The sequence below is a fragment of the Onychomys torridus genome, chromosome 9 (genome assembly GCF_903995425.1).
Source record: "Onychomys torridus chromosome 9, mOncTor1.1, whole genome shotgun sequence".
Taxonomy (NCBI): Eukaryota; Metazoa; Chordata; class Mammalia; order Rodentia; family Cricetidae; genus Onychomys; species Onychomys torridus.
The window spans coordinates 54,557,886-54,582,386 of record NC_050451.1 but is presented as its reverse complement, the minus strand read 5'-3'; the positions used below and the strand labels follow the sequence as shown (position 1 = coordinate 54,582,386).

General features: G+C 49.7%; 1 protein-coding gene across 1 annotated transcript; it reads left to right on the top strand.

Annotated features, from left to right (window-relative positions):
- Positions 1 to 830: 830 nt before the first annotated feature.
- LOC118591607 (L-gulonolactone oxidase) lies at positions 831 to 19,293 on the top strand. Its single transcript, XM_036200060.1, has 12 exons — positions 831 to 882; positions 1,919 to 2,020; positions 4,163 to 4,288; positions 5,852 to 5,946; positions 7,324 to 7,414; positions 9,542 to 9,727; positions 12,501 to 12,608; positions 15,052 to 15,128; positions 16,454 to 16,603; positions 16,771 to 16,935; positions 18,522 to 18,612; positions 19,106 to 19,293. Exons 1-12 carry the CDS (start codon positions 880 to 882, stop codon positions 19,232 to 19,234), a joined length of 1,323 nt encoding a protein of 440 aa, XP_036055953.1. The 5' UTR covers positions 831 to 879; the 3' UTR covers positions 19,235 to 19,293.
- The last annotated feature ends 5,208 nt before the right edge of the window (positions 19,294 to 24,501 follow it).

The following is a 24,501-nucleotide window of genomic DNA, read 5'->3' as shown; positions in this document are numbered from 1 at the left end:
TTTACAGAGTGAGTTCCAAGACAGCTAGGGCTACACAGAGAAATCCTGTCTCAAACAAACAAATAAAAAGAATGGATCCAAGGTGGCTGGAAGGACATGACCTGTCTCCATGCCTTCAGTAAAGGACAGACACAAAATGAAGGCAGATGTGTCAGACTTCTATCCTGCTTTTAGTTACCTTGAGGGTCCAAGTGAGGAGTCTGATTATTTTGTTGGGGAGGGTGTGTGGAGAGTGTTTGAGACAGGATTTCTCTGTGTAACAGTCCTGGCTATTCTGGAAGTCATTTTGTAGACCAGGCTGGCCTTGAGCTCACTGAGATCTGCCTGCCTCTGCCTCCCAAGTGCTGGGATTAAAGGTGTGTGTCACCACCGCCCGGCGGAGTCTGGGATTTTTAGCCAAATAGCTTTAAATGCTTCAGTAGGATACCTCCCGCCCACAACCACCACAGGCCAGGGTGGAGGTGGGAAGGTATTTTGGAGGGCTCAGTACCAGGCTGCATAGTACCTGGCTTTGATGGGCCCATGAGGCAGCCAGCTTTGTTGTGAGCCTGGGAGCATGGCCCAGTGCCCTTCGGCTCCGAACCCCCATGATTAGGCTCAGAGCTCCGGCAGTGGGTTCTCAGGAGCACAATAGCTGCTGTTGAAGGTCCATCTTTCAGCCTTCCTGGGAGCATCCAAGCAGGGGGCAGGCCCCAGCTGCTATTTACAGAGATTGCCTGGATCTTGCAGGGGGAGGAGCCTCTTCAGCACTGTTTATCTGCCTGAGGTTAACTCAGGGTTGAAGTTGCCTGACTGCTGCACCTACTGCTTAGGGCTTCGTCCGATTTTCTTTGGGAACGCTTCAAGTCAAGTCATCTGACACCCGGGACCACTGGAATCATGGTAGGAATGGCAGGGGCCCATGTTGCAGCCAGTAGATCCCACCAGCTGTGCCCAGACAGCACCTGTGAGCCAGCTGTGGGCGAGTAAAGCCAGGCCAAGGTTGGAGCCATGGGATAGGCCATGGGACCCTCCAAGTGCATTTGGGGAATTGTTGGTGTTAGAAGAGTTATGAGAGAAGAGAGAGGAGGGCCTGGGCTGGACTCTTCCCCCCCCACTCCCCAGACAGGGTTTCCCTGTGTAGCTTTACACCTTCCCTGGAACTCGCTTTGGAGACCAAGCTGGCCTCGAACTCACAGAGATCCACCTGGCTCTGCCTCCCGAGTGCTGGGATTAAAGGCGTGCGCCACCACCGCCCGGCCTGGGCTGGACTCTTTTAACACCTTCGCTGGGTCTCTGCAAGCTTGGGGAAAACCCTTTACCTCTCTTGAGACTCAATTTTTGGCAGCTGAAAGAGGACTAATATCCTCTATTTGGTGACATTATTGTAAGATTTAATAAGATATGACACATAGAAGACCCAGTAGTGTCTGGTTAAATGGGATTTTGATCTCCAGGCGTGAGGCCAAGAAGATGATAGTGCCATTTAGCCCCTGAGACAGACCCTGCTAGAGAAGCCAGAAGCCAGCCCTTGCCTCCAGGGCCACCTCTTCCAGCTCTTTGCCCACAGCCCTACTGGGCTGACATCAATGTGCCTGGAGCAGAGATTGACTTGGTTTATCAGGCTCCAAACTTGTTTGACCCCATGCATCCACTTGGCCTCAGAATGGGCAGGATTCCCCCCATCTGTCTCATCGGGAGGGATCACAAGATGACATCAGGATGCCCTGCGTGGGCTGCTACCTTCAGAGCAGCCACTACCTGTTTGATCTTCTAAGTGGCCCTGACCTAAGAACTGTGGAGACCAAAGGGAGCTCGTTCCTCTGTGTGTGTGTGTGTGTGTGTGTGTGTGTGTGTGTGTGTGTCCACTTTGTGGCAGGGTGTGGGGCTGGGCTGGTGGCTGGTGGCCTGCTGAGACCTGGCTTTCTTCCTGGTACAGGTCCACGGATACAAAGGGGTCCAGTTCCAAAACTGGGCGAAGACCTATGGCTGCTGTCCAGAGATGTACTACCAGCCCACATCAGTGGAGGAGGTCAGAGAGGTGGGTCCATCGACACCACACAGGCTGTACAGCCTGTAGCCGTGGCCGTGGCCCTGGCCCTGCAGCAGAGGCTGGCGTGGGGCTTCCTGGCCTAAGGAGATGCCTCAGTCCCTAACTGCTGACCTGGTTGGGTAAACACAGAGCTCCTCTTTCTTCTGCCTTCCCCAACTCCAGGTCTGCCCAGCAGCCTGTTGTAATTTGGCATGTCCATCCCAAGCCTTCACAGTAGTATACCAAGGGTGGCCATGTCTGCACTCCCCCTCAGACTTCTGCAATGAACTCCATGCACATATCTATGTATGTGCATGCACACATACATGTGCACATATTCATGCATGCTTATGTACATGCATTTGCACGAAAATAACATTCATGTGGACCTATGCCTGTGCACAGTCATCATGTACACATCCATGTGCATATGCACACATAGGCTTCCTATGTGCAGCAGCTGTGCAGAAGCATCCACACATGTACATACATCCATGCACAGGCACACAAATAGGTCTGTGTGCAGGGATACTTGTACAAATGTGTATTTATGCACATATATGCACTTAGACCTGTGCACTTTTTGAGTAGGCTTGTGTATACATATACATGTATTCATATCTACACGCAAGCCCATGTACATATATGTGCATGAATGCTTTTGCACACACAAACACATGCACAGACACACATTTACACTTACATATGAGATGACTTTCGGAGAAGAATCAGGGTTGCTGGGGAAGGGCACTAGTATAGGGATTGAAGCCTGTACCCTAAGAGACGTGAGAACAAGCTGGAAAACAGAAAGGTGGCTTTGATGGAGCTTGGGCAATTAGGGGATGAGGGAGGGAGCCAGGAGTGCACTTCCGGCATAGCTACCTGAGAAGATGGCTTCTGAGCTGTGCTAGCCCACCTGACCTTGTAGTGACAGGGTAGGGGGTAGTGTTTCTTTGGAGGACCAGCAAACCCCGGAGAAAATGAAAATGGGTGTGTGACCAAGCAGCTCCAGGGTCGTGGTGTGACTTAATGTCTTGCTCAGCCTCAGCCTAAAATGTACCCTGGGAGGAGCAGGTGGTACAGCCAGCATTTCTCAGGCGATGTGATAGGATTTGTAAGATGTGGTCCCAGGGCACCTGGATGAATGTGTTTGAGCAGAAGCATGAGGAGGACATAAGTGGATTCACTGAGGTAGCATTGTGAATCCACATGTTTATTCAGCCAAGAATCTCCAGACACTATCTTTGCCAGCCCTAGGGTGTGTCACAGTCAGCCACAGTCACCATTCTCTATGGGCCTTTGCTGAAGCACGGGGTAGATTAAGGGTCCTTGAAGCCACGTTGAGGTACTTGGGTTCCATTCTGTCACTAGGATACCTTTGGAAGGTTGTTTGTTTTCAAGACAGGGTTTGTCTGTGGCTTTGGAGCCTGTCCTGGACTAGCTCTGTAGACCAGGCTGGCTTCGAACTCACAGAAATCCACCTGCCTCTACCTCCCGAGTGCTGGGATTACAGGCATGTGCCACTACTGCCCAGCTTGAAGGTTTTTTATTGTTGAGGAATGCAGTGAGTGGGATTTGTCTTTTTAAGCTGGGGTTGAAGATCTAGCTCAGCTGGTAGAACGCTTACTTACCTCACGTTCACGAAGCCCTGGTTTCCATCCCTGGCACTGCACATACTGGCCTGGTGATATACGCTGTGATCCCAGCACTGAGGAGACAGGAAGATCAGGAGTTCAAGGCCAGCTTTGGCTACAAAGTGAGTTTGAGGCCAGCCTGGGTTATATAGTTCCCAAAAGGTGGGGGCCCTCAAATTGGCCCCTATGGTGGCTTTGTAATTCCACCATCAGGGAGACCAGAAGACCACAAACAAGAGGACAGGCTGAGCTGCATAGCAAGATCTCATCTAGAACCAAAATGTAAACGGCTGGAGCTGAGGTAGTGGGGATAAGAGTCACAGACTACAAGGACTGTGGTTCTCTGTCCCGGCTTCTCTGGAAGCCCGTCTCTCTGGCTCTCTGGAGCCAGGCAGGGCCATGAATACCCAAAAGACACCCCCTCCAACTTCTCCCCAGACCTTGCAGGCTACACCCAGCCCTGAAGGGCTCCCTGGCTTCCTCTCTGAGCAGATCCTGACTGACTTTGTCTCAGCAGGTGCTGGCCCTGGCTCGGCAGCAGAACAAGAGAGTGAAGGTGGTAGGTGGTGGCCACTCACCTTCAGACATCGCCTGCACTGACGGCTTCATGATCCACATGGGCAAGATGAACCGGGTCCTGCAGGTACTGGGGCCCTGGGTTCCCCACTCCCAGCTTGTTCCTAAGCTGAGTAGCTTCAGCCTAAGTCCCAGACTCCATGCATGAAATCTCCCAGCCTTTGCCTCGGTCCTCGGCCTCTTCCTGCTCTGGGTCATCAGTGACACCCTGATCCCTGGGCTTCCCCTGAACAACTGTCACCCGAGCCCTCCCTGGGCTTGCTCGGGCCATTTGTCACGTCTGCCTGGCCCTTTGTGGTCACAGAGAAGATGTCCACCCCATCTTTTTGCTAAAGATTCCATCAAACTTATTCAAAGAGGTATGGAGAACTAAACTCCCAAGAGTAGACTCACAGTGGCCAATCCAGAAGCACCCGAACTGATGTCGGACTGGGCTTACAAACAGAGAAATGAAGATCAGAGACAGGCAGTGACTTGCCTGTGGTCACACAGCAGACAACAGCAAAGCTGGACCCAGACTCAGAACTGCCCACTAGCTTCCTATTGATACTGTCCGTGCAGTTCAGCCAGCATCCTACCAGGGACTTGGGATCCCAGAAACATGTGCATAAGGCTGCAGTCCTCACCTGCCGGGGCTGGCTCCCCTGAGCTGCAGTCTAGGGAATGCTCTCCCCTTCCCAGAGCCAGCTAGCAATGACCTCACACGACAGGCCCTATCTCTCAGCGAACATCAGTCGTGGCAATCAGTCTGGTTGCTAATTAGTGAGGACTTGGCTTCAGCAATTGATTTTTCAAGCTCTATGCCCTGGGTAGCTGGAGGAGCAAGTGCTTGATATTTTTTTTTGGGGGGGGGGGTGCTGGGGGAGAGCTCCTCCTCCCAGCTCTGCCACTGACTTTTCTATTTACATGACCTTGGGTCTTGGTATAGCCCCTGGCTGCGGTCAGATCTCAGGATGCAGTACCCTGACAAACTGTGCTTAGCCATTTTTCTCCCTTCCCAGTTCTTAGCCACTGCCCAGGTCTTTGGGGTGAGAGCAGGCAGAGACTCTTGTCCTCCAAATAGCACAGCCAAACCCTGTGGCAACAGACCCTGTCTGTCCCACTTTCCCAGTGTGGACAAGGTGAGGGGGGCATAGGTGCGGCCCAGTCCCCACCCTAGCCCAAGTGTCCCTGGGCAAAGCTTTTTGCTTGCCTGGTTCTCATTCCCTTTGCCTGTGAAAAGAGCAGTTGCATAGAACATCCCCAAAGAGCTAGAAGTGAGGCTCAGCAGAGAGGGTTTGCCCAGCATGTGCAAAGGCCCGGGGTTCCACTTACAATCCTCAATAAAGAACTGACTTGTGAGACCAGCACCAAGGAACTGAGGCATGCATCTGCAGTCCCTCCACTTGGAAGGTGGATGAAAGAGGATTGCACATTTGAGGCCATCCTGGGCTACATAGCAAGACTGTTTCAAAGACAAATTTTCCCCCATGTCCCAGCATTCTTGGGCTCAGTACCCCCATTTAGATTGAAAAGTGCCTTACGCTTACCACAGGCTAGGTTAGCCATCCTCACATTCCAGAGGGGTCTGATTGGGGACCAAGGGCCTGAGTGTGGCCTAGCTCCTCTCAGCCTGTGCTGGCTCTTGCAGGTGGACAAGGAGAAGCAGCAGGTAACAGTGGAAGCTGGTATCCTCCTGGCTGACCTGCACCCACAGCTGGACAAGCATGGCCTGGCCCTGTCTAAGTGAGTCCCTCCGCCAGCCCCAGATGGACTGGGGCTGCCTCTCCCCTCCTTGCTCTGGTCCCCATACTCAAGAATCTGGCAGTGGGGTGCTCACACTGTTTGGAGTGTACCCCTTCCTCACTCTCTCTCCCACTCAGGGTGCCTTAGGTTAAGGAGGGAAACCGCCCCAAGCTTAGCAGAGTTTTGAGCAATAGTCTTAAACCAGGATGAGACAGTTGAGGGGTGAGTCCTTCCAAAAATTGGCAATGACTACAGAGCCCAACACACAAAGACAGGCAAAATCAGCACAGGGCGGGGTGGGGAGAAAGGGAGAATAACCAGGTAGTCCTTCATTCCATGACCTCCTTGTCCTTCTGTCCAAATACATTTGTCATTTCTCCCCTCAGTCCCAGGGGTTCTCATCAACACAGCAATCAAATGCAGCTGAGGCTTTCACCTGAGAGAAGGCATTGCCTGATGTTTGAACACTGGTGTAGAAATCTCACTGCAGGTGGAATTAATTACCCTGTGGAAATCTGTGGCTGACCTTCAAGTGTTGCAGTCAGCTCACCTCAGCCTTGCTAGCATAGGCCCCACAATTCTCCAGTGTGGAAACCATTGTCCCCACCCCCCTCCAAAGGTCAGGATGGCTAGGCTATTCATAGGGTGACTGTCATGTATAGACCATGTTTAGGCTCTAGAAGCAAAGTCAAATGAAGCCCAGACTCCACCTTTGAGGAGCTCCAGCAAGGGGCAGGTAGATGCAGAAACTAACCAGTACTGTACAGGCAGTGGGTTTAATGTCAGTGACATGTCTGTGCCAAAGGGGACCCTAATTCACCATTACTCATTCTGGGCCTAGACCCCCAGTCTCAGGAGCTTAGCTTTCTCCTAGAGCCCTGAGGAAGCTGTGTGGGTTTCCAAGTAGGATAGGTGACTGGGCCCTCTCCCCCTTCCTTCCCTTCCAGCTCAGGGAGGTGCATCCACACAGACCTGCTGGAATATGTTTAGAACCAGGGCAGTATCTGAGCCTGGGTGGGTTGGGAGCAGAGGAGTCTCAGCCAGAATATGTGGCTCCACTTAGAGAAGATGCCTTTGGTAGTTAGAGAAGAGGGGCCTGTTAGGCTGCAGAGACCTCAAAGACTAAACATGTATGCCTTCCTGCAAACTGGCCCATGCCCCAACCAACTCATCTGCTGGACATGGAGATCAGGGAACTGAGGCCCAGAGAGATGGACTGATCACAAGATGGACCATTGAAGGTGAAGTGGGGGGGGGGGGGTCCTCAAGCAGAAAGGAGTCTTCTGTCCTAAGTAGCACCTACTGCCATCTGGGGCTCCCATTGCCCTGAGAAGTCAGACTGATCTCTGTCCCTCTCGTTCCACCTGCTGAGCCCAGTCTAGGGGCGGTGTCCGAGGTGACAGTTGCTGGCGTCATTGGGTCCGGAACACATAACACAGGGATCAAGCATGGCATCCTGGCCACCCAGGTGAGTCTCTTGTGTCTATGGCACCCAAGTGAGTCCTCTAGATCCATGGCAGGGTAGGTCTAGCTCCACATGGGCCTCAGGCACTTGACAGTGTCCCCAGGTACCTGCATCAGGAACAGCCTTTCTGAAGCTGAACGCCTTCAACTTTCCACACTGTCAACTTGGAGTCTTCCATGGCCTTTGAAAGGATGATAATCAGGGTACTGGTTACCGACGGAAAAGTCAGGAGCTACGGCCACAACTACCAGAGTTACAGAGAGCTTTATTGGGAGGAAGGAGGGGAAAGAGAGGAGAGCCAGGCCTGGAGAGAGAGAAAGATGGTGAGAGCAGAGCAGAGAGAGTGTGGGGTCTACATCCGGCTTTTTAAGGCGAGTACATAGTCACCAACGCCCCCTGATGATGTAAGACGCTGCATATGTGCAGGAGTGAGGGCAGGATCCTAACAGCCATGGCCATCTCAAAGCTTACTGCCCAGGGGGCCTGTGGTAACCGAGGATACAGGCAGGATCCCCAAGATAGGAGCCCAGTTCTTTTCACTGTCTAGGACTGATGCCAAGATGGTTGTGTCAGTTGCTACACATTGGTCATCAGGATGTGAAATTTAAGTGGTCACTCATACAAAAATGCACATAGGATTTATTGGTTTGCCTTTCTTTGGAAGTCCCACTGAGCAGGTCTGGAATGGAAAGGTCATTTTTTTTTTTTTTGGTACTATAACAAAATGTCTGAGGGAAATCATCTTCAAGAAAGAAAGTATATTTTTGCTTCTGGTTTTGGAGGAAGGGTATGACCTGGGAAAGTTGCTTACCACACAGCAGCCAGCAAACAGAGACAGCAAAAGAAGGGGCCAGGGACAGGAGAGATCCAGAGCAGCACATCTTCAGTAGTGTGTACTTCTTCCAGTTAGACCCCACTCTTGATTTTCACAACCTGCATCCAATTAGCAGTCTACCCGTGGATCGCTGATGAGGTTAAGTCTGTCAGGAGTTAGTGGCTCTCCCCAGACCCATCAGCTGGCAACCAAGACTTTAACACATGCACCTTTGGGGGACATTTCAGATTCAAGCAAAACCACAGAAGCAAAGTGAAGGGGTGGACAGCTGTCACATCTCTTCAGCTGACAGCAGGGGGTTAATTGCAGGCTTTTCGCTTGATCCTCCTACCTTCCTAGGCAGGGACAAGGTCACAGAAGCAGTTAATGAAGAGTCCCACCCTTCCCAGGCCTTTAGATGCTCACAACACATCTCACAGGCATGCTATCCTCAAGGTTCTGAATCTTCAACAATGTAACAAATCTTCAGCTTCTGTAACTAATCCCGAGACCCCCACTCTCACCACAGCTGGCCACAGTGTCCCTTTTCTGTCAGTTCCTCCTCTCTGCTCTCTGGTCACTGTTAATCAGAATTAGTTCAGCTGTAACTGTCCTCTCCCTGAGCAACCAACCATCAACTGCATGTGCCAGAAGCAATTTCCATCCAAATTAGCAGGTAGCAGAGTATAGAGAAGGACCTCAATAGCCATGAGAGAAAGAAGGCCCTTCTGGAAGTGGGGACCTTGGGGACCTCCACCAGTTTGCAATCAAATGCCTCCAAAATGCCCAATACTTCTGGTCAGGTGAAGCTAAGCAGGAGAATGCATTTCCTCCGAGGGAAAAATCCTCTATTTGAAGACAAAGACTCCATGTGGCTGGGCAAGACTGTTGGCATCCCGATCCACTGTCCCATCTCAGGGCACATGTGGCCTTGTCAAGCACCGATCCTGGGGAGTCTGTGTCCCCAGAGCCTCTCCGGGCAGTAGAGGCTAGCTGCTTCTTGACTATGAGGCCACAGAATGACGGAGGACAAGCCAAGCCAGCAGGGTCCCCTGTGACATCACATGATGATGGACTCCACTCTACCGAGCGCTGAGCTCCGATGCCAGAGGCAGCAGCTCTCCTCTCCCCCATTTCTACCCCAGTTCCCAGAACACCCTCGCAGGTAGTGTCAATAGACCTGGCTAGGGAGTTGTGTGACCGGCCCTGGTGGCCCCTGGGAATAGGTGCTACCTGGCCTCTGTTATCAGGACAAGCCAGAAAGTAGGGTGATTCTGAGCAGGCTATTAAGTGTGACCCCCCTCTCCCACCGCTAGGTGGTGGCCCTGACCATGATGACGGCTGAGGGAGCCATTCTGGAATGTTCTGAATCAAGCAATGCAGATGTGTTCCAGGCTGCACGGGTGCACCTGGGCTGTCTGGGCGTCATCCTCACTGTGACCCTGCAGTGTGTGCCACAGTTCCACCTGCAGGAGACATCCTTTCCTTCGACCCTCAAGGAGGTACGTACTAGTCTTTAGCTCTCCACGGCCCAGCCTCAGAAAACAAAGGGAGGTCCTGCCACGGTGTCCTGGACCTCAGACTTTGAAGGACTTTTGGTGGCTTGAAGGAGGAGGGGGGTCTCACTTTACCACCCCTTTTTGCTTGGCCCAAGAGAGACTGTGCTCAGAACCCTGGTGGGCTTTAAAACCCAGAAGAGCCTCAGGGGTTACTGACATGTGGATGTGGAAAGGGTTTGGGGTAGAGATCCACCCTAGGAAAAAGTGAGGACGGGCTGCTTTTAAGGGCATTGACCCCCACCTGTACTATGGAGGACACGCCAGAACTCCCTTACCATGGAAGGCACCACAGGCTGAGCTCTGGGCCCAATCTCCAACCATGGTCACATTCTGGGAGCAGAGGTTAGGGACTCAGTGCAGCAATCTAGTAGACACAGCTCAGCCAGTGGCAGAGAGCTTCATCTCCCTAAGAAACTGATCAATGAGAGGGTCTATCACCCCCTAAAAGTGGGTTTTTATGAAAGAAAGGGGCCTTTGAAGACAGGGCATTCGGCTGATGAGACACAGAGGGGTTAGACAGACTGCAGTGAAGACCGTGAGAGAGGGATGGGTTCCTACAGCCACAGGCAATGGCTGGCCCCACAGTGCTGCAGGGAGTCAGAGATCAATATCTAGGTCAGATCAATCCCAGGAGGCCACTGCTGACCTCCATGAGAACAGCTGCAGAGGAGGGTCTTCTTATAGGCTAAGGAGAGAAGGGCCATCATCATAGGCCAGGAAGGGATGGGCAGCTAGGACCATGTTCTATCAGAAAGAGGTTGTAATCTTGCATGCTGCATTGTTGAACCTTTTGCCCTGCTCTAAGTCCAGCTGGAATGTACTGATTCTTAATCTGGAGCTTTTGACCAACAGAAAGGGTTTGATTTTTCCTTCCAAAGGATGGGTGTTACCCCCCCCACACACACACACACATTTCCATTAGAGTGTGAGCTAGGTGAATGGACTGTCTCCTGACACCTGCTTGTCCTGTCTCCTTTGACCTAGTTCAGGAGCATTAAAATCAATTATGGACAAACCTTGGGCCTATTAGAGCTTCTTCTTAGGCTGCCTCCCCAACATGCATATAAGCCCACACATGTGCATATGCACACCTGAACACATACACACTTGTATAATGTACTCTTACAACATTCATGACCACATGGAAGCACAAATATATATGTGCATGCTCATGAACAAAGCTTGTGAACCTGGATGGGAAAGGGCTGTCTTTGTAATGGGTGGGACCACACATGGTTCCTCTCAGCAACCACTCAGTGTCATAAAGGGCACTGTTGCCTGTGAATCCTAGAGCCACCCTAGGAGGAAAGATGAGTAGATACGTGAACAAGCCTCTCAAGATCCAAAACCCAGAAAATGGTGCTGTTAGATTTGCTACTGGGGCCCTAGAGTTCAATCTAGACAACCCATTCTAATACAGGACTCTTCCTCAACCCACAGCTGCTTGTCAACTCCAAACCTATCTATACTCTGGGTTCTAAATTTGTACTGCACCTGCCTGGTGAGTTCCATGGAGACATTATCTGTGCTGTGACACTATCTCCAAGCAGGCAATAATATTAGGATCTACTGTGTGTCAGAGACAAGAGATGATGAAAATGATTGGGATGAGCATGAGGATGACGGGGATGGTAGTGATAAGACAAAGCTGATAGAGATGGTAATGGGGATGGCTAGGATGATGGTGATGAAGATAACATGGTGGTGATGATGGTAGTGGTAAATGAAGTTGAAGGCAGATGAAGATAATTATGGTGATGATGATGGTAATGAAGTTAGAGAAGATGATGATAATGATGGTGATGGCAATCAGCATTAAAGCTGTAGTACTGGGCTGGAGATTTAGCTCAGTGGTAGAGTGCTTGCCTAGCAAGGGCAAGGCCCTGGGTTCAATCCTCAGCTCAAAAAAAAAAAAAAGCTGTCATATTGAATGCAGGACTTGAAGCCTATATAGTGACTCCCTTGTGTGCGGTACCATTTTAAGGACTTTGGCCATATTATCTCATTTGATCTTCATAACAATCCCCATTCATCACTCACATTGGCCCCTGTACTAAGCTATTTAGTAATATTTAGATAACTTCAGTATTTCCTTCTATTTGAAGTAAACCAAAACACACCTAGGCCTTGACTGGGGTTTACTGACTTCTTCCTGTGACTAAAAGTCTCTTCCTGGACTGGTTTCACTTGCTTGATGGTCACCAATGTGTGACAGACACATCTTAAAGGGGGATGGGTTTCTTTGAGCTCACAGACTCAGGGCATTCTGCCATCGTGGCCTGGAGAGCACAGCAGAGAGCAGGAAGCAGAGGAAGGGGGCACGGGGGGGGGGGGGGGGCAGGGGGGCAGAGTTATGCCCTACCTCTGACCCATTGCCTTCCCATAAGGCCTTCCATTATGAGTCCATCAAGAGCTTGGCTTGGTCAGGTGGTGGTGGTGGCAGCTCACACCTTTAATCCCAGCACTGGAGGCAGAGGCAGGCAGATCTCTGAGTTTGAGGCTAGCCTGGTCTACCAAGCAAATTATAGGATAGCCAGGACTGTCTCAAAAAACTAAAAAAAGGAAAAGAGCCTGGCTTATTGATTTGGTCAGTGATCTAATCATCTCTGGAGACACTCCCACAGACCTACCCAGGTGGGCTTAACTAATCTAGGCATTTGTCAATCAAATCAAGTTGACAGTCCAGATCACCTATCTTTCTTCCCTCTTGTGCCAGGTTCTGGACAACTTGGACAGCCACCTGAAGAAGTCTGAATACTTCCGCTTCCTCTGGTTTCCTCACAGTGAGAACGTCAGCATCGTCTACCAAGACCACACCAACAAGGTAGCTGCGGTGTGAGCCCAACCTTGCCCAGCATCCCGGAGCAGAGGGCTGCTGGTCACTAGCATACACACTCTGAATCCTCATCACAGCCACAGCCTGCACACCCTCCCCATCCCAGGGTAGCTGACATTTGTTGTCCGTGTGGCCAGGGAAATGGGGTTGTCATTGACCATGAGGAGAGGAAGAGACAGAGGTGAAGGTGGGAAGGAAGGTGGCCAGCGTGTCACAGGGAAAACCTAGATGTGGGGGAGAGACACAGAACAGAAGTGTATGTAGGAGCAGGCAGGATGGACTCTTCATGCACTCCTGTAACACCTCCACTTTAGCTGAAGAGACAAATTTATGTCTCCTGTGCTCACAGCCAGGCAAATAAGGGTCTTCTCAGCACATGGAAATGAATGTAGCCGGCTTTCTTTTGGGCCACCAACCAGCTCCCAAATCATGACTCGGAGACTTATAATTAATTACAAATGCTCAGCCTTATCTTAGGCTTGTCCCACTAGCTCTTATAACTTAAATTAATCTGTTTCTCTTCATCTACATGTTGCCTCAGCTTTTTACCTTTTACTCTGTATGTCCTACACCATGTCTGACTGGCTGGCTGTGGCTGCCTGGCTGGCTAGCCCCAGGGATCTCCCTCTCTTTCTCTCTTGTTCTGTCTTTCTCCACTCCAGCCTAGCTTCCTTCTACTTATTCTCTCTGCCCATCAGCCCCACCTATCCCTCTGCTGCCTAGCTATTGGCTGTTTAGCTTTGTATTAGATCAATCAAGTGCCTTAGGCAGGCAAGGTAAAACAGAAACACTTTTTTTTTGACCTGAGGATCGAACCCAGGGCCTTGCGCTTGCTAGGCAAGCGCTCTACCACTGAGCTAAATCCCCAACCCCAGAAACACATTTTTACATCATTAAACAAATGCAGCATAAACAAATGCAACACACCTTTACATAGTTAAAGTAATATTCCACAACATAAACATATGTAACACCTCTTTACATAGTTAAAGTAATATTCTATGCCACAACAAACAAAGCCACTTACCAGCTGAGGTATTGGCTCACTTGATAAAGTGTTTGCCACGTAAGCATGAGGACCCATGTTTGATTCCCAGCATCCAGAAAAAATAAAACTAAAGAGACTGGGGATGGTAGCATACATCTTTATCCTGGTTCTGGGGAAGCAGAGACAGGAGGAATCCTGGGACTCAATGGCCAAACAGTCTAGCTACTTGGCAAGCTCCAGGTTCAGTGTGAGGCTGTCTCAAAAAGTTAAGATGGAGAGACTAACCATGCGGTGGTGGTGCACACCTTTAATTCCAGCACTTGGGAGGCAGAGACAGGCGGATCTCTGAGTTTGAGGCCAACCTGGGCTACAGAGTGAGTTCCAGGACAGGCTCCAAAGCTACACAGAGAAACCTTGTCTTGAAAAAAAAACAAAAAAAAAAAGATGGAAAGACTAAAGAAGATACTCAGTATTGACCTCTGGCCTCAACATATGCATAGGTGCATACATAAACACACACAAAATGAATGTCAGTAGTATCCCAAATCCTACTGTGTGTTAGGGGACAATGTAGGATTTGTAAAGGGTGGCTCATGAATACCTGGATCATAGGATCTCAAGAGGAGGGACAGATGGTATATATGAGGGGAAAAAAAAAATGTAGGCCTAAGTAGCTCTCCTGGAAAAGACATTTGCTGCCAAGCCTGATGACCTAAGTTCAATTCCTGGGATCCACATGGTGGAGATTAGCTCTTGGAAAAATAAGGCTCCCAATTGTCCTAGTAGGTGGGTCATCCATTTTCCTCCCTCCTCTTCTAACATAATGTCCTCCTAGGACATAGCTTCTGTAGATGGTTGTGTTTGCTCTTTTGGAGGACCCACCACCCAAAAGAGCACAAATAAATCACATGGAGGATTATTCTTTCTTATGAATGCCTGGCCTTAGCTTGGCTTGTTTCTAGCCAGCTTTTCTCAACTTATTCTCCCATCTACCTTTTGCCTCTGGGATTTTTTCTTTTTTTCTTCTGTATATCTTACTTTCACTCTTACTCTGTGGCTGGCTGGGTGGCTGGGTGGCTGGCTCCTGGTATCTTCTCTCCTTTTTCTTGTTCCTCTCTCTTTTCTTCCCAAATGTCTCCTATTTATTCTCTCTGCCTGCCAGCCCCGCCTATCCTTTCTTCTGCCTACCTATTGGTCGTTCAGCTCTTTATTAGACCCATCAGGTGTTTTAGACAGGCACAGTAACACAGCTTCACAGAGTTAAACAAATGTAACATAAAAGAATGCAACACATCTTTACATCATTAAACAAATATTCCACAGCATAAACGAATGTAGCACATCTTAAAATCCATAACAATCTTCTAATGGGACATCATCATAAACAAGTCAGAAAGAAGTTGAGCCCCTGGTGCCTAACTCATAATACCTTATCCCTCCCAGGCCCCCTCCTCTACATCTAACTGGTTTTGGGACTATGCCATCGGATTCTACTTATTGGAGTTCTTGCTCTGGACCAGGTAGGAAAGCCATGGGACCTCTGTCTCATCTTCTGTATCCTGTGAAGGATGCCTCCGCCTCTGCACCTGCAAACTGGGTCTGCTTCCTGGGTGTAAGGCCATGGTTTCAGCTCTAGCCGCATAGTGGAATCACCTTGTATAGAGTTTGGGATTCATTCTAAGGGCAGCAGAAGTCATTATAAGGATTTGAAGGAGAATAAGGCACCCTGGGGGCCATAAGTCAGTAGACTGGGAAAGGTGAAGGGAATATGGGATGGGAGGAGGGGATGAGTCCACACAAGCAGTGCCTGTAACAAGTCAGTGGGAGTAGAGGCAAGAGAGTGGTGGGTGGGCGGTTTGGTGGGTGGATGGGTGGTTCTATATGTTAGTCAGATTTTGTTGCTGTGAGAAAAGCACCTGAGAAAGACATCCTAAGGGAAGGGATATTTTCTTCAGCTCATGAGTTCAGAGGTTCCAGTCCATGGTCATTGATGCCATTGCTGTGGGGCTGAGGCAGAAACTCATGATGGTGAGGGCATGGTGGCCAAAAAATGACCACCTCACAGTAGACAGGAAGCAGAGACAGGAGAGGTCTGAGGGTAGGTACACATTCAGAGGCACATTCCTAGTAACCTAATTCCTCCAACCAAGCTCCATCTCCTGATAGTCCCCACAACTGTGAAATCATTGATGGTATGTCAACCTGCTGATAAAGGAAGCATCCAACTCATGATCTAATTACCTCTTGAAAGCACCACCTGCTAAAGACCAAGGCTGTGTGTGCATGCATGCGTGCATGCATGCAACAATGGCATGGTGAACATTCTAGAGTCCAAAGCTAGGAGGAGCCAGTTGTGTCTTGGCCTAAGAAGCACTGAGCTCCCTTTCTTTAGTTCCCCAGGGAACTCCCAACATTGTGTCTAAGGACAAGGGTCTAACCCAAGACCCTCTCCCAGGACACTTTCTCTTTTGGCTGTTTATGCTTGGCAGCATTGAATCAAGGCTCCCAGGGTGTAGGAGAGTGAATGGCACACTCTTTCGGGAGCTAAACCTGGCAGGCACCTGCCGAAGTTAAAACTCCACTCAGCCTTGCCCTAGCTAACCCACAAGGCTTTGAGCCATGGACATTTGTTATTGTGTGGCAGGAAGTGCAAGACACTGCACACAGTCTTTAATGGCTGGTGGCAGGAGGAAGGTGAGGAAAAAGTGGCCACTGTCCCTACCCAGACCAACGCCATACTGGCCCAGCCTGGGAGAGGAGGAGTGAGGGGTGAGTTCTTTAACTCAGCCCACAGCTGACACGCAGTAATTGCTGGCCCCCAACCCCTCTGCCCTGCCCCCTGCAGCACCTTCCTGCCATGCCTCGTGGGCTGGATCAACCGCTTCTTCTTCTGGCTGCTGTTCAACAGCAAGAAGGAGAACAGCAACCTCAGCCACAAGATCTTCACCTATGAATGTCGCTTCAAGCAGCACGTCCAAGACTGGGCCATACCCAGGTAGTGCACCCCTCCAGGCCCACCATGAAAGATGGGCCTCTCTAGAGCTGGGAGTCTCTATGACGTGAGCATCCTGGGCTGAGGTCTCCAGGAGCCCTGTATAAAGCCATGGAGGAAGATTGGGGTAGTTCCTTCTAACTGTGAGGTTTCTCCCGGGCTGAGGGCAGGGAGAAGACCAAGGAGGCCCTGCTGGAGCTGAAGGCCATGCTGGAGGCCCACCCCCATGTGGTAGCCCACTTCCCTGTGGAGGTGCGATTCACCCGAGGTGACGATATCCTGCTGAGCCCTTGCTTCCAGAGGGACAGCTGCTACATGAACATCATCATGTACAGGTGACAGCTCACTGCAGGGTGTGGGGTGGAGGGGGCTGTCCCCTCATATAAAGGGATTCTTCTCCTTCCTCCATCTCCTCGTGCTGGTTTCTGAGGCCATCTTCTCTCCTGGGAGATCACACTGATCTCAGCAGCTGGAAATGGCATCTCACCCCTTTGGAGTTCTTATATTACTCTCTCCCTGTAGACTCTTGTGATGTATACCACTTATAGTCTGTGGTCCATCACTATTCTAGCGTTAATCGTGAGCTAATATTCATGAGGAATACTTACCATTTATGAGGACTATGGAATGGAATGAGCAATATACACCAGCTCAGGTAGGTGCCCAAAGCCAGTAAGATTTCTGCTGGCCTGGAAGCCACACAGACCAGTTCTGAAGCTGGTTTAAGTTCAGTGGAAGAGATGCTAACCTGATGTTAGGATGTATCTGTCAATCCCAGTGACTGAATCCAAGCCCGGGGCTGGTCTTTCTTTTTCTCTCTTTTCAACCAGCGTGAGGCACCTGAAGGAGTATGTCTCTTCTGCTTTCTTGCTAAGATATATATATCTCTCATCTGCCACCCACCCCACATGCATCCACATGTCACAGGCCTTCTCTGGCTTTGCAAACCAGTGACCACCCTGATCTCTCTAGGGTGTTCCTCCCCCATGTGTAAGGTCCCAAATCATTGCAAAACCAAGGACAGCTGAACTCACAGTTCTTAGGGGGCCCCAAAGAGCCATGGAAGAGTTTCTGAAAGACACACTGAAGGAACAGTAGTCCACTTTGTAGAGGACATGGCTATGGGGAAGCTCCTGTTGGCTTTCTGTGGGTCTCCTTCTCTTGCTCCTTGAATTCAGACTCTTAAGTGAGAGTTGCCATGGGATGCATCTGAATGTGCTTGTTGGAAATGTTAGCACTGAAGTCAGCTTCAGGGGTCAGTGACTTTAGGGTTGAGTAGCTGGGCAGAAGAAGCTGACTGAAGACATTAAGTTAATGGGCATGCTTTCCAGACACAAATGAGGTCATCCAGGGAATGTGTATTATTTATTTGCATATGGTGTGAATACTGTATGAATGAACAATGCATATGTGTGTATTGTGTGACAGTCAGTTGCTTTCAAAGGGGATATATTCTGACAAACACACCATGAGCAATTTTGTCGCAGTGAATGTCACCCTGTGCAAACCTAGATGGCATGCCCTTCTGCACACCCCTGCTGTTTCTAGCCTGTCTGCCTATGCCACACATTGTGTCTGTTTTTATACTCTGGTAGCTAACCTGTGTAAAGCAATGACTAGAACAAGAGAATCTTTTCAGCTTTGTTACCTTAGGCTCTTTGGTCAATATTAAACTCACAGTAATGTCTAGGTATCAACTGATGAATGCACAGGGGGACAAAGTCTTAGAGATCCCTTGGGGATGTGCTATGAGCAGAAGGCCTCAGGTGCCTGTCCTGACTGTGCTGTCCTGTGGGGAGAGCCAGCCTGATCTCTAGTCACCTGCCAATTAGGGCAGGCCACAGAGAATGCACCTGAGGCAGTAGAGGTGCTTCATGGGACAGGGCAGGCTGGCTAACCAACTTCTTCCCCTCTGTCCTAGGCCCTATGGCAAGGATGTGCCTCGGCTAGATTACTGGCTGGCTTACGAGAACATCATGAAGAAGTTTGGAGGCAGACCCCACTGGGCAAAGGTAACTGCCCTGCACCTATAGCTACAGTGCTGCTGCTCTGTGCTTTGCTTCCACCAGAGGGCGCCCCTCCTCTGTTACTCTAAGTAACCCAACCAGCTAGGGAAAGGTCACTAGCAGACGCCTTTCCTGTGCTCCAGCTCCAGAAGTTGCTGGGCCCTTGGGGGTCTTCATAGCAATTTCCTTCACTTTATCAGATTTTTCTATGGAGCTTGTGAGCAGGATGAGGCAGGCATCTGTGTGTCCACTTAACAGACAGGAAAGTGAAGGCCTGTGTGGTGGTGGGACCAGAGCCGGGCCCTCCACAGTATTATGGGATGAGGATACCTATGAATTCCAAGCTGCTTCAGCTTTACTTTCTTTCTGTCTGGGAGTGTGTACTGTGTGTAGAAGGTGGGGGAGCAATGTCAATGCTCAGAGACTCTGGGTGCTGGCCTGTAGCTTGGCCTGCCAGCTCTGTAAAGACAACGCCTGCTGCCTCTGGTTGCTTCCACAGGCCCACAATTGCACCAGGAAGGACTTTGAGAAAATGTACCCTGCCTTTCGAAAGTTCTGTGACATCCGTGAGAAGCTGGACCCCACTGGGATGTTCTTGAATTCGTACCTGGAGAAGGTATTCTACTGAGGCAGGGTGCCAGCAAGCCTCCCCCACCTCTCAGCCTTCTGCGACCTTTGGGGGATGGAGCAGTGGCCCACAGGCACAAAAGGAGCCAGCCCCCACTCCTGACCCCACAGAAGCTCTGGGCGAGGCCTCTCTGCTCCCTTCTCCACCATCTTCACAGCACCCCAGGCAAGAGGTGGGCTCTCACTTAAATCCCTGTTTGTATTCCCAAGTGCCGCACACATTCTAGTCATCCAGATTGGGGATTTGGTCATTCCTAGGATCTACCTGTCAGCCAGGTGTAGTGAGGTGCCTGAGGCCTGCGGTTCTCCAGCCCGCTTCAGAAAGATCCCTTGGCAAATGTTTTAGCACAGAGGTGGCATGAAGCACGTTCTGCTTTCTCTCTTCAAAAGTTCTTTCAGATGCCCAGAGACTGTCTGGTCCTGGACAGGCCATCTTCCAGACGGGTCAACCTGGCCTGACTGTCATGGCCTGACACCCACAGTGTCTCTTTCAGGAGGTGTTCAGAGTGGAACTCACCTCATCTGTTTGTTTCTCTCCTTTCACCTCAGAGACAGGTCTTAGGAGCCGGGCTTTCACCATGTCCCTGGTTTTCCCTGGGTATTGTTCTCACCTTCCTCTTCACAAATGTGATCTCAGTTTGCTCTGTGGCCTTTCTGGAGTGTTCCTTGGAGAACCAAGATGTTCCAGCTACTTTGTATAAATTAAAAACTCTGAAGATAGTTTTCTGCCTCTGAGAAATTCATATTTCAATTCTTTATAAAGAGTTAAAATTGCAGAATGTACTTACCAGCAGAACCGCCAGATCACAAAGGGGTGAAGGACTTGGATAGACATTTCTCTACAGCTACACAAGGCCACAGAACATGGAAAAAGGTGTTCAACACCATTGTTTTAGGAAAGTGCAAATGAAACCATGGTGACATGATACTATCAGTTATCAGCAATAACAAATATTTTAATGTAAAAGCTTACTTAAAATACTATCGCTTTTAAGTCATTTTTTTTAAACTTGATTGCCTGTTTTCTCGTGTGTGAACTTTGTAGATGATCATGCCATGTTGACCAGCTCCAAAAGTTAGATAAGCCCATTAGGGGGAACTTCAGGGCTGTAGGGGTCCACACCGACTTCAGCCAGAGTTTGCAGGGCTATAGGGGTCCACACCGACTTCAGCCAGAGTTTGCAACCTTCAGGACTGCCTTGCAGACTGAAATCATGGTGCTAAGCCCAACATTGAACCCTTCACTATTGATGTACCCATCGGTTGCTTTCCTCTCGAGGGCTCTGAAATGGATTGGAGTGACTAGCAAGAGTAAACATGGGGCTGGAGTGTAGCTGGAGAGTTTCTCCCCAGGTCCTGCCAAGCCCCTGCAGTCCTGCAGCCCACTTATAAAATAATCACTCAGACGCTTATATTACTTATAAACTGTACGGCCATGGCAGGCTTCTTGCTATCTAGTTCTTATATCTTAAATAAACCCATTTCTATTCATCTATATCTTGCCATGTGGCATATGGCTTACCAGTACCTTTTCATGTTGCTTGTCATGGTGGCAGCTGGCAACATCTCCTGACTCCGCCTTCCACTTCCCAGCCTTCTCTCTCTTTGTCCCGCCTATATTTCCTGCCTAGCTACTGGCCAATCAGCACTTTATTTATTAACCAATCGGAATGACACATTCAGAGCATACAGAACATCCCACAGCACTGGAGGGGTGGCTCAAGAGCTAAGAGCATGTACTGCTCTTTTAGAGGACCCAAGTTTGATTCCCAGCATATGATCAAGAGGCTTACACCACTAATAGCTCTAGCTCCCTCCTCTGGACTCTGTGGGTACCTGCACTCATGTGCACAACCCCACACATGCATATACACAAGTAAAAAAATTAATTATAGCCAACTAAACCCTGAGGCATTGGAAATCACCAGTTCTAAGTCACCCCACCCCCACCCTTCCACAAAAGAGAAAAAGGAGGCTTGGGGAAGTGGAGAAACTTGTCAGTACCTCAGAGTAAGCTACAAAAGGCAATGTCTTTAAATTCTTCAACCAAAATGAGGGGAATGAGACAGGCTGCACAGGCATGGGGGGGGGGGGGGGAGCAACTCCGTGTTGCTTAAAAGAAACCACAGAGCTGTCTGATCTAGAAACGTCATGTATCACTCCATAGTAAAGAACGAAATCACCCAAACCCAGCTGAGGCCAATATGACCTGACCAACATGCCCACTGACTGTCCTTGACGTCACAATAATGGCAGCTTGCCACCACTGGGCTTTTGAGATTGCCTTCCCCATTATTCATCTGATGCCGTAACACATCTGGAAAAACCCATAAAGGACAAAAAAGTGACCCTATTCTGGAAAAATTCACACATTGACTCTCCCATCCCACTTTAACTCACAATCTCCCTTCCGTTCAGTTTGCTCATACAGGGGGCTATCCAGAATCCCAGTGACTCCAACCCCTTGAAAAACCCTTATTTCCTCAGATGTTCTGTGTGCCTTGAATGTGTGTCTCTTTCCATGCCCACACTTAAATTAAAGCCTGTATTGTCTTAACAAGTCCAGAACTTCCCTTTACCTACTCAACTCCAATTTTGCTTCATATTGGCTTCGTAATTTTTTTTTTTCATCAGAAGGCTGCACCCAAGTAGGAGCCTGGGGAGAGCACCCCCTACTGCTGGAAACAGGAGAACCTTTTACATCATGGATTTTTAGATAGTTTACATTTCAATTCTTAAACTTTACGGATTGAACATTCTCTTCAAGATATATAGGCAGTGAGGGACTCAATGACTTAGGTCCGACACCTCCAAGTTCCTTAATTCTTCAATTCCCAGGTTGCTCAGTCAACCCAGTGGTCTAAAAATACACATTCCAGTTGCCAGAACACCTGTATATCCTGGTTTTTTTGTTTGTTTGGTTGGTTGGTTGGTTTTTGTTTGTTTGTTTGTTTTTTGGTTGGTTGGCTTTTTGAGGCAGGGTTTCTCTGTGTAGTTCTGGTGCCTGCCTTGGATATCTCTCTGTAGCCCAGGCTGGCCTCAAACTCACAGAGATCGGCCTGCCTCTGCCTCTGCCTCTGCCTCTGCCTCTGCCTCTGCCTCTGCCTCTGCCTCTGCCTCTGCCTCTGCCTCTGCCTCTGCCTCTGCCTCTGCCTCTGCCTCTGCCTCCTGAGTGCTGGGATTTTAAAGGCGTGCACCACCACTGCCCGGCCAACCTGCATATCCTTAGGGGCTTTGGCTTCTGATGAGTGCAATTTATTCTTTCTTTGAGCTGGTGTCTTTTGACCCCTGAAGGCCATCCGTCCAGAAGACTCTCGTGGCACCATCCTTTTGACCCTTAGTGATGTGTGTGAGCCTGTGTTAGGCTCCCAAGGGCATTGCTGATCTAGAGCTATCTTTCATCCCTCCTATCTTTCTTCTGTTTCCTCGGTTCCAAGTTCCCATTGGCTGGGTTCTGTCTGCATCTGCCTCCCCATCAGCTGAACCTGAAGCAGCAGGGACCACATCATCCTCCCCCCTGGTGGCAAACACTAGCCTCCTCTCTGGATGTGGGAACTCATGGGTACTGAGGTGTGTGCCTGTTCCTGTCTGCCAGCCTGGACTCTTAACAAGTGGGCAGTAATCATTAGAGCATGCAAGAAATTAAAATGGAGTTGAACGATGATGGCCAGTGCCCTCCTGGGGTGGGCAAAAAGAATCACAGCATGGTATCAGCTCTCCAAGAGGCATCTGGGGGAGAGAAGTAACCAAGCACACTTCTCTCCAGATGCCCACTTGTCCCCCTGCTCCTCAAATATGCAGCTGAGAAAAAGAGGGGCCCGGGTGAGCTCTGAGGCTCCCATGGGATGCAGCCACCAGCTCGTTACTCTGAGGTTTTTGCTAAAGCTTAATACACTTAAAGGCTTGTGTGGTTCTTATGCCCTGGGGTCTCTGGCTCAGGATAGGACAAACTTAGACGAGCTGGCCAGGCCACCTGTATGGTGGCCCAAATGTGCAAACCCCCACCCCCCAGGCTCCCATGCCTGAGCACCTGGTCGCCAGCTGATGTGGATGTTTGGGGAAGTTGTGGAACTGACAGCAGATGAAACCTCGCTGGGCTGCATCTGGGACTGCCCGCTCTTTCGAGTTGCTGCTTTTGGGGTATTTTTTTTTTTTAATCACAACAATAGGAGGTAACTAAGACTGGAGAATGGATCGACTCTGCCACCTTGGAACCTTAGATAAGACACAGTGACCTGTCAGGAAGGCACGCTGGTAGAGCAGGCTGGGAAGGGCCATCGAAGCTCACCATCAGAGGGGACACACAGCACAGGAAGGGACCTTGCTAGTCATTCTGTAGTAGCCTCTTATAGGTCTCTGGGCTGGGCCTCAAGCTGTCCCCAGTGGTTTTACAGAGGAAAAAATCTAAAACCTACCATGTGTGCCTGCCATGGCCCAAACAAAAAAATGACCTTGAATGTCTCAGAGAAGGGAGCAGACACCGAGCTCTACAAACCATAGCTGGCTTCAGATTTAGAAGTAAAGTTCCCCAGTCCCTGTAAGTAAGGTCCCTTCCTGAGGTCTTGCCAAAAACGGATTATATCACAAGAATGAAAGATTGGAAGCCAGAAAAATCATTCCAAAGGGCCTAATCACACAGGCCAGGGAGACTTTGAAATGGGAATCTACAAAGAGGGGCAATATCACCAGGCAATGGGGAGCAGATGTCACTAAATGTCTGTGCTGCTGACATCAACTTTGTCTTGGTGTCTTCTCCACGAGACAGGACCTTTCAGAGGTCTAGAGAAGCCCAGACATTTCCAGAAAATTCCAAAAAGGAATCATCTGTGTGTTTTGTTGGTTTCATGATCTTGACATGTGTTTCTAGACACAGGATGTCTTTACACTGTCAGAGTAAGGCAGTAGCATGTTGTGTTCAAGGCCGTCAAGGTCATCATGGGCCAGTTTCAAAGAACTAACTCCTTTCTTTAGGAACTGTTGGCTGCCGATCTGAAAAATGCACCCTTTCCTGGGAAGGTGTCAGTGTGTCACTGTGTGTGGCCTTATACACACAACGTCATTGGCAAAGATGTCATGCCATTCATGTCCACTTATAAACATGAGCTGAGGAAAAGTGGCCCTCCAGTCACTCCCATCCTGTATTGTGCCTTAGGACACCTAGAGAGACTGGAGGCAAGGATGAGGTCACAGGGGCCTGGTGCCAACTCAAGACATGGTCTTTGTTCCCCTGGGTGCCGGTACAAGTGAGGACAGACTGATCATGGCATC